This window comes from Nanorana parkeri, unplaced genomic scaffold (genome assembly GCF_000935625.1).
Source record: "Nanorana parkeri isolate BGI_ZX_2015 unplaced genomic scaffold, ASM93562v1 scaffold1381, whole genome shotgun sequence".
Lineage (NCBI taxonomy): Eukaryota > Metazoa > Chordata > Amphibia > Anura > Dicroglossidae > Nanorana > Nanorana parkeri.
The window spans coordinates 67,396-79,776 of NW_017307649.1; the positions used below are offsets into that span (position 1 = coordinate 67,396).

A 12,381-nucleotide genomic window follows, 5' to 3' on the forward strand; every position below is an offset into this window, starting at 1 on the left:
TTGGGTTATTTTTTTGTACCTCTTTATCACTTTTTTTAACCTTTTTTAATCACTTTCTTTTTTTCACATAACTATTGATATCACACAAGGGATAACAAGCCTTTGGAGGCAACAGGCTCTAACCTGCCCTCCAGTACAGAAAATCCAGCACAGCATTGTGCTAGATCTTCTGTACAGCTCCACATGTGACAGCTGAGACAGGTAGTTGCCAATGGCAACTTTACCATTTTCCATTTCCGATCAGTTGCTATTAAACGAAGGCAGTGATGATACAAAAAAGCTCACAACTCACTTTTGCAAAAGCAGCCTCTTCGAGAGAGAATTACATTCGGGCCACTTTCTCAGCTTCTTGTACATGGCCATACATTTGTTTTCACGGCTCTGCAGTTCACTGGTCAACTTCTCTGAACAGTATCAAAACAAACAAGTAATAAAAGTACAATGAGTGCAATTGAGTTCATATATCTTGCCATACAGTTGTCTATGAATAGTAATATCTGGACAAACCATTTTTTATCTACTAACAAGCTTCAAGCGTACTCAAGCAATTGCCAATAGAAAGGATATTCAGGAAGCATAGTCTCCCATGCAACGAAGAGAGCTTAATTCAAGCACAAAGATACAATGTACATACACATGGAACAACAGCTTTGTTAGATTCAACAGGTGTACAGCTATGTAATCATTCAACGGACAAGAAGAGGAAATATGTCACAAAGCAACCAAGTGACCAACCTGGAATGCCCAGTGTACAATGAAAGCAGAGTCCTATCAAAAAAGATACAAAGCAACAAAGAAACATCTTTTTGCTGGTCCTCCAAAGTCTCTCATAAGAAATTATTTTTGGGGGATCCAACACACATCATGCTTTTTAAGGCCCCTTTCAAACCAGGGCGGTTCGGCCGCGCCGACATGAACGATCCCATACGTTGCTATGGGGACCGTTCATACGAGCGCGCAGCTAAGCACGATCCGAACCGCTCCCTGCCCAAATTGCTCGCCGACCAAGATCAGTGTGGTTCCCATACTGCTTTCAATGGAACCGCGCTGTACAGTGCGGTTTTGGCCGTTAATTGCGTTTCAGCGCTGAAACGCAATGAAAGACTCTCAAAACCTCCGTTTTGAAATCAGCACGGAAACCGCGCTGATCTGCAAACGCCCTGGTGTGAATGGGGCCTAAGAGCAAGAATGCGGTCCCCTCCTTATTTAATTTTGGCCATCTTATTGATTACCATAACTCTCAAATCTGATTCTTTATGATTTTGCTCGGCAAACTGTCAATCCTCTGGGTTGTTTACCCTGTGTAAAAAAAAGAAAAAAAAAGGACGACCACAGGGACAGAGCAACACATAAACCACACATATGTAGACTGTGCTAGCACAGGTTTTGGTATTGTTTATTATGAATTTGTCTCTTGGTACATGCCTACATTTTACCCCCACTGTTTTGTGTAGATTGGTACATCCCTTAGGACGCATGTCAACAACAAGGCCCGTGAGCCGAATCCGGCCTGTCAGGCCCTCACACCTCTCCTGCAGCATCCCCCTAGTCTCCCACCCCCACCTTGTCTCCAATACGAAGCACCGATACCAGCGCTTTACATTTTTAAACCGAAGTCAGTGCTGTAAACAGGCGCCAGACTTCACAGGAAGGCTGCTGGGGACCCCAGCAAAGGTCCCAGGAGCCTTCCTGTGAATCGTGGTGACTGTTTACTGCACAGGCAGCAAAACTCATCCTTCCTGTTGATCCACGCCGCCCACACCCACCGAGACCAACAATGACCCCTGCACAGGCACCCGAGAGTCCGCACAGCCCACCATGGAACCTGCACAGCCACCTGAGACTCCACACAGCCCACCATGGAAGCGGCACAGCCCCCCACGAAAACCTGCACAGCCACCTGAGAGTCTGCACAAAAAGACTTCACAGAGAAAAAGTCATAAAGAATCGGATTTAAGATGTATAGTGATTGATGAAATGTCCAAAATGAAAAGGAGGAGGGGACTGCATTCTTGCACTTAAAAGCATGAGGTTTGGTGGATAAACAAATTCTTATTACATACCCAAGGGTAAATAGGGATTATGACCTTTATCTGTATATGTGATTAAAGGAGAACTATGAGATGAGTGATTTCCACTCACCTCATAGTTCTAGCCGACCTGTGACAATGAGACTGTCACAGGTCGGTTCAGTAGATCGGGAGGTGAGCGAACACATACCAGGTTCGCTCACCTCTCGATCCTGTCACGGCTCCCTGCCGTGACAGGGGGAGGGCTGGATTCCCCTCTCCAATCTGCCATCGCTGACTGGCAGAACAGACGGGGGAGGGGGAGGGGGCGGGTACAGCTGGATCTGCCTCTAGATAGGCAGAGCCAGCTGTCACTCACGCAGCTGTGCGGATCCCGTCATCTACGTCGGGATCCGCTCCGGCGTCTCAGTATACCGCGAGCTGTAGCTCGCGGTATACTGAGCTTAGGGTAACGGGAGGACGCTAGTTTGTGTCCTCCCGTTAGCCTAAGGAGAACTATGGGGAAAAACACTGACCCCATAGTTCTCCTTTAAGCGTTTTGGACCAGCACAAAGATGTTTCTTTTAGGTTTTAACTATTTACCACATTTTTTGTTGTTACTTTGCATCTTTCTTGCATACAAAACATTCCAGGATGGTCACATGGTCAAACAACTGTTGTTTCCAGTGTATGGAATTAATACATTGTATCTTTGTTCTCGACTAAACCTTTCATTGTTGCATTAGAGCCTATGTGGCTTCCCATTGCATGTAATCCAGAAAGATAGGCATGTCTGAAAGCACATCTCTCCGACTCCTCCAAAGCCATAACCTCGCAAACTCAAGAAATCCAATTGTGCAAAGATTTGTTTTGATCATACCCACAAATTAAAGAAAAAATGACTCCCATTAGAAAAATACCTCCAAGTTTGCCCCTGATAACTTCCAATGCCTCTTCATATTTCCCCAAACGCTCTAAAATCATGTAGTACAGTTCAACCTGCAACAGACAGCAATCACAGCGCTGAGACTAAATAAGTGATAATGTCATTGCTACATGGAATACATTAAAATGACAACCTATTAGTGCCTCAAATATAAATGATTCTTATTGCAATTAAGCAGTCACACTCTACTTCTAACATCTATATGCAGGTATCATCAATCCCTCTTACTAGCTGATGGGGAAAATACATAATTTAGTTTAAGCCTCTTTTACAGGAGTAAACCTATATACAAGCAGCTTATGTATGTCTGCTGCCAGATGAGTGTGCTAGATAAGCACTTCTTAAGATGCTCCAAAAGTCTAGTTTGTTACCAAGTGGTATGTGAAACCCTAGGAGTACTAATTACTTGTTAACTTAAATCTCAGGATAATTGGTTTAATGAATCTGTGAATTATAACTATGATACAGAGCACACTATGCTAGATATATTATTATACTGTAAAATCAGAGGGTTTACATACCCTTTAATTGACTTTTCTTACACATGGCACAAACAACCACTAACATGAAACCCAAGCGGGAGATTTGGCTTTAGTATAATCATATAATCACTCACAGAGGACATGAAGCATGCTTGACATCCCTGTAGAGGTACTTAAAGTACCTCACAGAAGATGAAACCTACAATAAACCCTATGACATTGCCAGGGTTGTCATACTGCCTGCAGCAGACTGTCTATACCCGTGGTTCTCAACTGGTGGGTCGCTGTGTGCCTTCCACTGCACTAGACAAGAGGCTCGTCAGGCTCCCCCTAGCGTCGAGCAGCCATTTAAAATATGCTACCAGGCAGCAAGTGTCAGCTTGAGATGGGGTGAGCTGGGAGTACGACCCGTGAGGGAACTCCATTTATACGTGCACTGCTTACAGCTCCCTCACGTGCCCTGTAGAGGTGCCTGGACTGGTGTGATGTCATTCTGGCTCCCCGAACCTTTACAGGGCACACAAGGGAGCTGTACAAACAATGCATATATGAATGGAGATCAGTCACAGCACAGGACCCACACTGGACCAGAGGCTGAGGATCCACTCCAGTTCTTGTAAGGAAGGTAAACTGGGTGGATCATTTTTGGAGTGTGCCTATGTCTGTGGTTGTGTGTGTGTGACAGTGTTTTTGAGGGCCACGTTTACATTAGTACAGTGCATTAATCGTACAGTCCCGTGCGATTAGTGCTGTGTACCACGCCATTGCACCTACCATGCATTCCGGTGAGGGAGGTGTGTAGCGTTTCCATTCATTTGAATGGTACCCCAAATGCACACCTCCCGCCCACAGTTCAATCGCCTGCACTATAAGCGGAACAACAATGCCATGCATTTCCAGTGCGGTGTGACTTGGGTCACGACTTAATGACCAAGGGCAAATGTGGGTCCTGAGATGCACAGGTTGAGAACCACTGGTCTATAGCATGGAAAATTATAGAAGTAGTGAGTAAATTACAGGAGCAGGTCTGAGAAATCTGGGAAATGTTGACTACACACTATAGACTGCCATGGCTGCAGTCAAGACACTTATTTTTTTGGCAGTTGGGGATTCTAGTTGCAGAAGATTAACAGAAATGCAATTTTAAGTTTAGCATAATAAAAGCAGCTTGTATAGGAATTATGTCACTATTTATTGATTCTTGTTTTCCCTTTAAGCCTCATCTGCTAGTTGTTGGCACCTAAAGGCCAAACCATAAAATGAACTATACTTTGTGACAACTAACAACTAAACACAATGTTCACGATCAATACACCTATATAAATAGAAAAAATTATCATACCTCAGCCTCTGCTTCTATTTTGTCTTCCTTTACCATCTTCTCAACCATTCTTTCAGCCAGAGGCAAAAACATTGTTTTAGACAATTTTTCATCCCGAGCTGAAATAGACTAGAAAAAAAAAAAAAAGAATTTAAAAACAGACTTACCTAAGCAATTATATAGACACGTAAGCTCAAAGGACTCCAAAATGATTAGAGAATATGTATGTATAATATGGATATGCAATAATATTTATTTGATACAGAACTGCTGAACATCCTCCTCATGGTGACCCTGTGTAGTCAGCTGCTCCTGTGAAAAGTGTTAACACTGCTTAACCTCTTGCCGTCCGCCCGTAGTAAAAAAACGGACGGACGGCACTGCAGCATCTGCGGGTTGCCGTCTCCAGACGGCAATTTTTTTCTGCTCGCGCGCGCCCCCTAGCGGGCACGCACGGGCAGAAAAGACCCGTCCAATGCGAACACCCGGTACCGGGTGTTTCACATATAGGCGATCAGCGGGTCCATAGCCCGCCGATCGGCTATATGTGCTCGTTCGCGGTATTAAAGAAGTTTATTATGGAGGTGGTCCAGAGTTCCCTTTATCTTATAACATTTGAAGAACCAGGCGAAAAATAGGTTAATCCTTAAAAAGGAGAACTATGGGGTAAGTGTTTTTCCCCATAGTTCTCCTCAGGGTCACAGGAGGACAGAAACTAGCATCCCGCCGTGACCCAAAGCTCAGTATACTGCAAGCTACAGCTCGCGGTATACTGAGACCACCGCAGCCGGGACGGATCTCAACATTACTGTCGAGATCCACCCAGCTGCGTGAGTGACAGCTGGCTCTACCCATCTAGAGACAGAGCCAGCTGTACCCGCCCCTTCCCCCGTTCGTTCCTCCAGTCAGCGCTGCACGGCTCTCTGCAGGGACAGGATCGAGAATTGAGCGAGTGAAGGTATGTGTTCGTTCACTTCCCGATCAATTGAGCCGACCTGTGACAGTTTCATTGTCACACGTCGGCTCCAACTATGAGGTTGAGTGAAAATTACTCACCTCATAGTTTTCCTTTAAAAGAAACCTATACCAAGAACAATAGAGACTCTGAAAAATGCTGTGCTCCTCATTCTTGTCTGTCGTCAGTCCTTTGAGTTACTGACCTGGAACAAACATGCAGTTTGCCAGAAGAAAAATAATAAGATAGCCAGGCAAGCATTGGTAGCCTATATATTTTCTCAGTACAGGTTTCCTTTACTATATTAAAGGTTCCATTTACATTTATGTATTATTGGAGCGGCTACAGGTTTGAGAAACTACACATAAAATGCATACCGAAATCTCTACATTTATACTATCGTTGGGAGAGACTCTCCTTATTTTCTACTTGCAGCTATAGTCCCAGCGTCACAGAATTCACTGTGCATGTTTTGTGCAAACACACATGTGAGCTCTTTCAATCTGACAAACATTAACAAAAGACTTTCCAAAATGTGACTATAAATGCCCGCTCTGCATTTACAGTGTTTTCAAAATGTATACATAAAAAGAAATTTAAAAAAAAAAAAAAAAGGACCCTTAGTGGCATTGCAATTTTTCAAACTAACAATGACCGCAAATTTGCAATGCAGTGAAGGCAATTCTAAGGTATGAGGATTGCTTACCTGCATGATCAGGCTCATCACAGACCAGAAATAATAGGGGTTTTTTGGAACAATTTTATAAAGTGCCATTCCAGCCTGTAGAAGAACACAAGGTAGTAAGTGAATCACTCATCAGCATAACAGTCCAGAACTGCCACTAATGCATTGCATACATCAAATAAATCCACAGCTAACAAACAGCACAATAAAAGTTTTTTCTCCTAAGGAACATAAACTAAGAATAAAGAATTCACAGTATGAACATGCAGAAAACATACACAGCACATGTTCTAGGCTGCATAATTGATGTAAAAAGAATGCAATGATTTCTATACCTGCTGCATTTTCTTGTATTCCCCTACTCTGGCGTAAGCCATGAAGAGATGAGAGTGATACTCTTCACTGGTGGGGACCTTTCTCACCGCTGCCTCATAGAGTTTAGTCACCAATTCCGCTACAAAAACAAATGAAGTACATTAAAGTAATTAAAACTATGATAGAGTAATAAAAAAATAAAAATAAAACTTTCCCCAGCTTTGCTAATGCTTAGCTCTTTAGCAGTATTGCATAGTTTCCAGACCAAGTAATTCCCCGTTCGGGATGAGTTCAGGTTTGGACTGAACCCGGTCAGAACCTGAGTTCCTCCAGAGTTTAAACACTCTTCAGAACATCTGCAAAGCAGGAAGGAAGAGGGAATCCAGCCAAGAAATATCCTTAGTTAAGAAGTGGTAATAAACCGTTGCACTGATATTCCAATTGTTTCGTTTTCTACCATTTAAATCCTGTTATCTTGGACATTGTGAAAGAAGAGATTACACTTACGCCTGTGCATTTCCCTGTACAAGATGGTGAGTGCCTGCAAAGAGTTGTCGTCCGTGGGCTCCAGAGCTGTTACCTCTTGGGCCAGCACAAACGCTTCATCTTGCTTCCCAGTTCGCTGTAAACCAATTGCTTTGAGAACCTAGGAGACACATTGCACATATTAAGTGACTGTTGTGATTATAACCAAGCAATCTGCAGATGACAATATACACGAGTGACGGCAAAATAAAATGGGCAAAAAATATGGATCACACTTTGGTTTTGAAAATGTGCCTCCAGCATTTTCAGTTGTTTTAATATCCAATTACAGTCTATATAAATGTATATCAGAACTTTCACAGCCAAAAAAACTAAAACAAACAGGAGGAAGTAACAACAAAAATTATTTTTAAATACCTGAAAGGTATTCATAAAATTGCTTGTAAAACAACACTTTAAGAGACCCATGCATGAATGCTACAATGCATCTGGCACATTCTCACCTAGGCGTTTTGTCACTCAAAGCCAAGCGGGACAAAACACTCAAGACAAGGAATCCTATTCACTTCTATGGCCCCTGTTCACACCTGAGCATTTTGTCACAAACAGAAAAACACGTGTCACTGGAAAACATATACAAAATACTTTATGGCAGATTACAGTGCTTTTTGGTCCCATAGACTCCAATGGGAAATTAATGGAAATGTGCGTCTCAAACGTTTCTGCACGTTTTGTCGCACAAAGTTTCCCACTGAAGTCTATGGGACCAAAAAGCGCTCTAATCTGCCGAAAAGTAGCTCATGTACTTTTTCTAGCGACAGGCATTTTTCTGCGTGCGACAAAACACTTAGGTGTGAACTAGGGCCATAGAAATTAAATAGGATTCTTTGTCTTGAACATTTTGTTGCGCATAGTATAGAGCGACAAAACGCCTAGGAGTGAACAGGGACTTAAGGTAGAACTAAAAGGTAAAGCATAAAAAATTGCAAGCAGGCAGGCTTTTTTATTGCACAGGAGACATGCTATATCTCTTCTGCAATAATACATCTGTTTACAATCCTATTTAGAATGTACATTGGACTGCATATGCACAGCTCAATGGCACATTCTCGGCACACCTCTGTGTCAGGATCAATGGACTCCTGTGCACGAGTTACATCAATCCCCCCACCAGCCATTCTGGATCCAGATCCAGCACCTGAAAGATGTTGGCGCCAGCGAAGACGCTTGCGGATGTCGCATCTCTGCAGCAGACATGACCATTTGTGGACTTTAAGTTGGATCTCACAAATCAGGAGTTTGTAAAGAAACTTGTTGCACAAACTAATCCGATACATTTCAGCATTTATACAAGTGAGGAGAAAATTAACGTAAGTATCTAGGTGGCCGTAAGAATTTGTTCAAATGGACTTCAGCTTTTTAAAGATCACTGTATACAGCAAGCATTTGCAAAGCTTTGTGCAGCTTTGACAAGCTTTAAAGAAAGTACAGCCATTATGGAGATATTAAAACACAAATCTTAAAGTAAAAGTAAAAATGCTGTGACAGTGCTCCCTCCAGCTAGCTCCTCCTCTGCTGCAGCAAAGGTATGTCCCATCTATACACTATATAGAAAGTGATGACTTGAGCCGGAGGGGAGCGAGGTGGAAGGGACCATTCTAAGAGCCAACCCAATTCAAAAATCAGGAGAGTATAACTTTTTTTTTTGGAACCCAGACAAAAATGAGCACTCAACCCTTGCAGTGAGGCAGGGGCCCCACTGCAAGTGTTAAGATTTTATTTTTTTTCCCCGGAGTTCTGCTTTAATTGGAATGCTGATAGTTACTTTAAACAAGGTGCTAGCAATCTAGTAGTGCTCAAGCTTGCTCAGTGGAGGTGTTTTGTTATATCCATTTGATAGATGTGAAAAATACCTGGTAATCCTGCCGACTGATAACTTCCTGTGCTTTCGGCCTGTGCTGCATTGTTGTCAGTTATAATATTCTGAGTTCTATAGGACCCCCTCCCATCCATGTTATATACTAGAGAACCGAGGAGTTCCCAGTAGTCCTGTGCCATTTATGTTGTCCTGATACATTAGAGTGAGAAAGCATTGACACCCTAGGACAGGAGTGTATAAGTGGCAGAAGCACCAGCCGAAAATAACAGAAGAAAATGAATAAAGCCAACCCAATCCAAGGACTAGTAAGCTGCAATATATTACATTTTGAACTACAAATCCCATGAAGCATCTCTCTCCGGGAGTCATGTCTGTGGCTGTGAGAATCCTGCAAAGCCTCATGGGATTCGTAGTTCCACCCCAGCTGGAGGGCCGTAGTTTGGCCATCCCTGCCTTAACCTCTCTAAACTGGAACTGAAGGGTGTTTTAAAAGCTGTTCAAAGCTTGCTCACAGCTTTCAAATGCTTTGCAACAGCTTGCGGTACACAATTCCTATACCTGCTGAAGCTTGTGTGAACAAGGCGTATAAGAACACTAAAGGCAATACCTTGGCACAGTGCAGGTCTTTATGTTTTTTCAGCAGCTTCTCAGCTTGCTGAATTGCCATCTTGTTGTTCCCATTATCCAGGTAATCTAAAATGTAAGCAGAAAAGAATACAATATTCATTAATACATCATTACATGTATTTTTTTATGTAAATATCTGCATATGATCTTATACCAGCCACTATACAGAGGATGACACCCTGAAGGCCAAGTCCAGCTTGGGTGTCATTTTAAAGATTCCAGACCCCAGTTAAAAAAACAAAAAGCGACACCGGCTGGAATACTCATCCAATCTCCACTGCTGTCCTCTGTAGACTCACTGATCCAACGATGCTTCGCTCCTCCTCTTCCAGGTTAAAATGATGCCCAGCGTCATAACAGAAGACAACACTACCTCAATATCGGGACCGCAGAAAAAAGGTGCAAAGCCCAACAATGTCTACATATGTGGAAATCTAACAGCCGCAAAATGATAACATTCTGTCATTCACCCTTTTCTGCAAAACATAAGCAGACAAGTAACACTGCTATTTCAAGGTTCAGGTTTGCAACTTCTCATACTAGGCTGCTTACTAGACAATGAACCAGCATCGTCTTCTCTGCTCCATAAGCATCCAGGTCACATAGGGAGCAGTGAAGATGAACCAGAAAGTAGCAAAGTGACCTTCCTGACAGCACATCATAGCAAAGCTGTGTGAATCACAAGACTGGATGAACAGTCCATTTCAGGCATCCCTCCTTGCCTTTTCCTGACTCTAGGTTCAGGTTATCTCCTCCACCCTGAGCTCAGTAGTAGATGTATGTATGTATGAGAATATATACACACACACACACACACACACACACACACACACACACACACCACTAATTTGTATTGAAGTTGTAGTCCATCATGGGAGCGAGCTTGAAGCGATGCATAGTGTTACAATTTGTTTTCTTTGTAAGGGTGCCCACACACCTTACGATTATCGGGAAATCCCGCGATCGTACGATGTTCGTAAGGTGTGTGGAAGCCGTGCGACCTCTACTACTGTAAGGTCGCACGACTTTAAACTTACGGACATGTTTGAAAACCCGCCGAGCATCGTACGATGTTCGGCGGGTTTGTGGCATGTCCGTACGATAACAGCCGCACGGGCCGATAACAGCCGGCAAGCGCACACTGCCCGTTCGGCATTGCGGTCATCGGAAGCCCGCCCCTCAGGGGGCGTGGCTTGCGATCATCACAAGTACGATCTGCCTATGCAACATATGCAGATCGTACGTTTTTTTAAGTACCTTACAACCATCGCAAGACAAAAGTCTTGCGATAGTTGTAAGGTGTGTGTCCAGCCTAAAGCAGCCACAGCCCAAATAGAAAAGCCTGTCTCCTGCCAGCATGCTGCAGAGTCACTCCCTTGCTCTCTGTATGGAAGCAGTGAACTCTGTGCAGAGGGACAAGCATTTCTACTGACTGTGAATGCTTCTTAGCACACTGTAAAGCTGGCCATACACCAATAGATTACCTGCAGATTTTCTGTGGTCAGATGGAAAAAGTGCAACAGATTCCTCCATTTACGCTAAACTATTTGCATGGAGGAATCTCCCACTGGGCCAAGCTTCAGTATCTTACTAGTCATATGCATCAGAAATATGTGCTATTTGTTTTCCTAATGTGTCGCAGTGTCCGCAACAAATTTATTACGGAAAGTGGTCTGTAAATAAGACCAATTTAAATTTGCAGTAAGCAGGGTGGTGCTGCACGAACCCATCCCTCTGGTTCTTAGGCCCTTGGCTGCTGCGACGCCGTTGGGACACGCAGCAACCCAAGTTGCTAGGACGTCGTCGGACACGCAGCAACCCAAGTTGCTAGGACGCGCAGCTTTCTTGGATGCGAGGATGCTGTCAGTTGCACAGCACCAAAACCAGTGGGAGAATGTGTGGCGGCCATGTTGGCCACCAGCGTGTTCTGTGAATGCGTACCACCATCTTGGAGGCAGGGAGCATGACGTTACATGACGCCATGCATGCGTGGCGTCAGGTGACCTCACACGCCGATATTGGCCCCACCATCTTGGTGTATACCTAGATATACACCAAGATGGCGGCGCCCAACACGTGCGGTTTTATATGACGTCATGCGCCCTGCCTCCAGAACACGCCAGTGGCTGAATACAAAATAGCATAAAAATGTGTTTTGTTTGGTGTGTGTGTGTGTGTGGTTTTCACTTTTTTAAAATAATTTTTTTCATTTTTTTTACTGTTGGGGGGGCTTTGGGAAATATTAGCGGTCCAAACAGACCCCTGACATTTCCCTTGTAAAATAGAAAAGAAATTGAGGACACCAAATCCTCAATTTCTTTTTCTACAGTCTCAGCACTCAATGAATGGGAAGCTCTCAGTACAGAGGCTTTCTCATTCAAATACTTATCAGCTGTTTCTGAATGGGGAGGAGCCTCTGTACTGAGTGCTTCTCCCCATTGGTGAAATCTTGAATGAACAGGCTGTGATGTAAATCACATGCTGTTCATTCATAACTGGGGACACATAATACTATGTGTCCCGGGTTATTTACAAACACTGGAGTGATCAGACGATCGCTCCGGTGTTTGTCCTTCTCACACGGAGGATCGGTAAATATCAATGATATTTACCGATCCCCGCTCTGCCACGCACAGAGCCGCTGTCATCCTGAAACTGACAGGATGACAGCGGCTC

At 43.7% G+C, this 12,381-nt stretch overlaps 1 protein-coding gene across 1 annotated transcript in view; it reads right to left on the bottom strand.

Moving 5' to 3' along the window:
- NAA25 (N(alpha)-acetyltransferase 25, NatB auxiliary subunit) overlaps positions 1–12,381 on the bottom strand; it is a 33,708-nt gene that overhangs the window by 17,982 nt on the left and 3,345 nt on the right. Inside the window, exons 2-8 of the mRNA XM_018569709.1 lie at positions 9,686–9,771; positions 7,221–7,359; positions 6,734–6,852; positions 6,420–6,494; positions 4,780–4,887; positions 2,930–3,008; positions 293–404 (exon numbers count right to left, since the gene is read on the bottom strand). Coding sequence (XP_018425211.1) covers positions 293–404; positions 2,930–3,008; positions 4,780–4,887; positions 6,420–6,494; positions 6,734–6,852; positions 7,221–7,359; positions 9,686–9,771 — 718 coding nt within the window. The remainder of the gene's footprint in view (positions 1–292; positions 405–2,929; positions 3,009–4,779; positions 4,888–6,419; positions 6,495–6,733; positions 6,853–7,220; positions 7,360–9,685; positions 9,772–12,381) is intronic.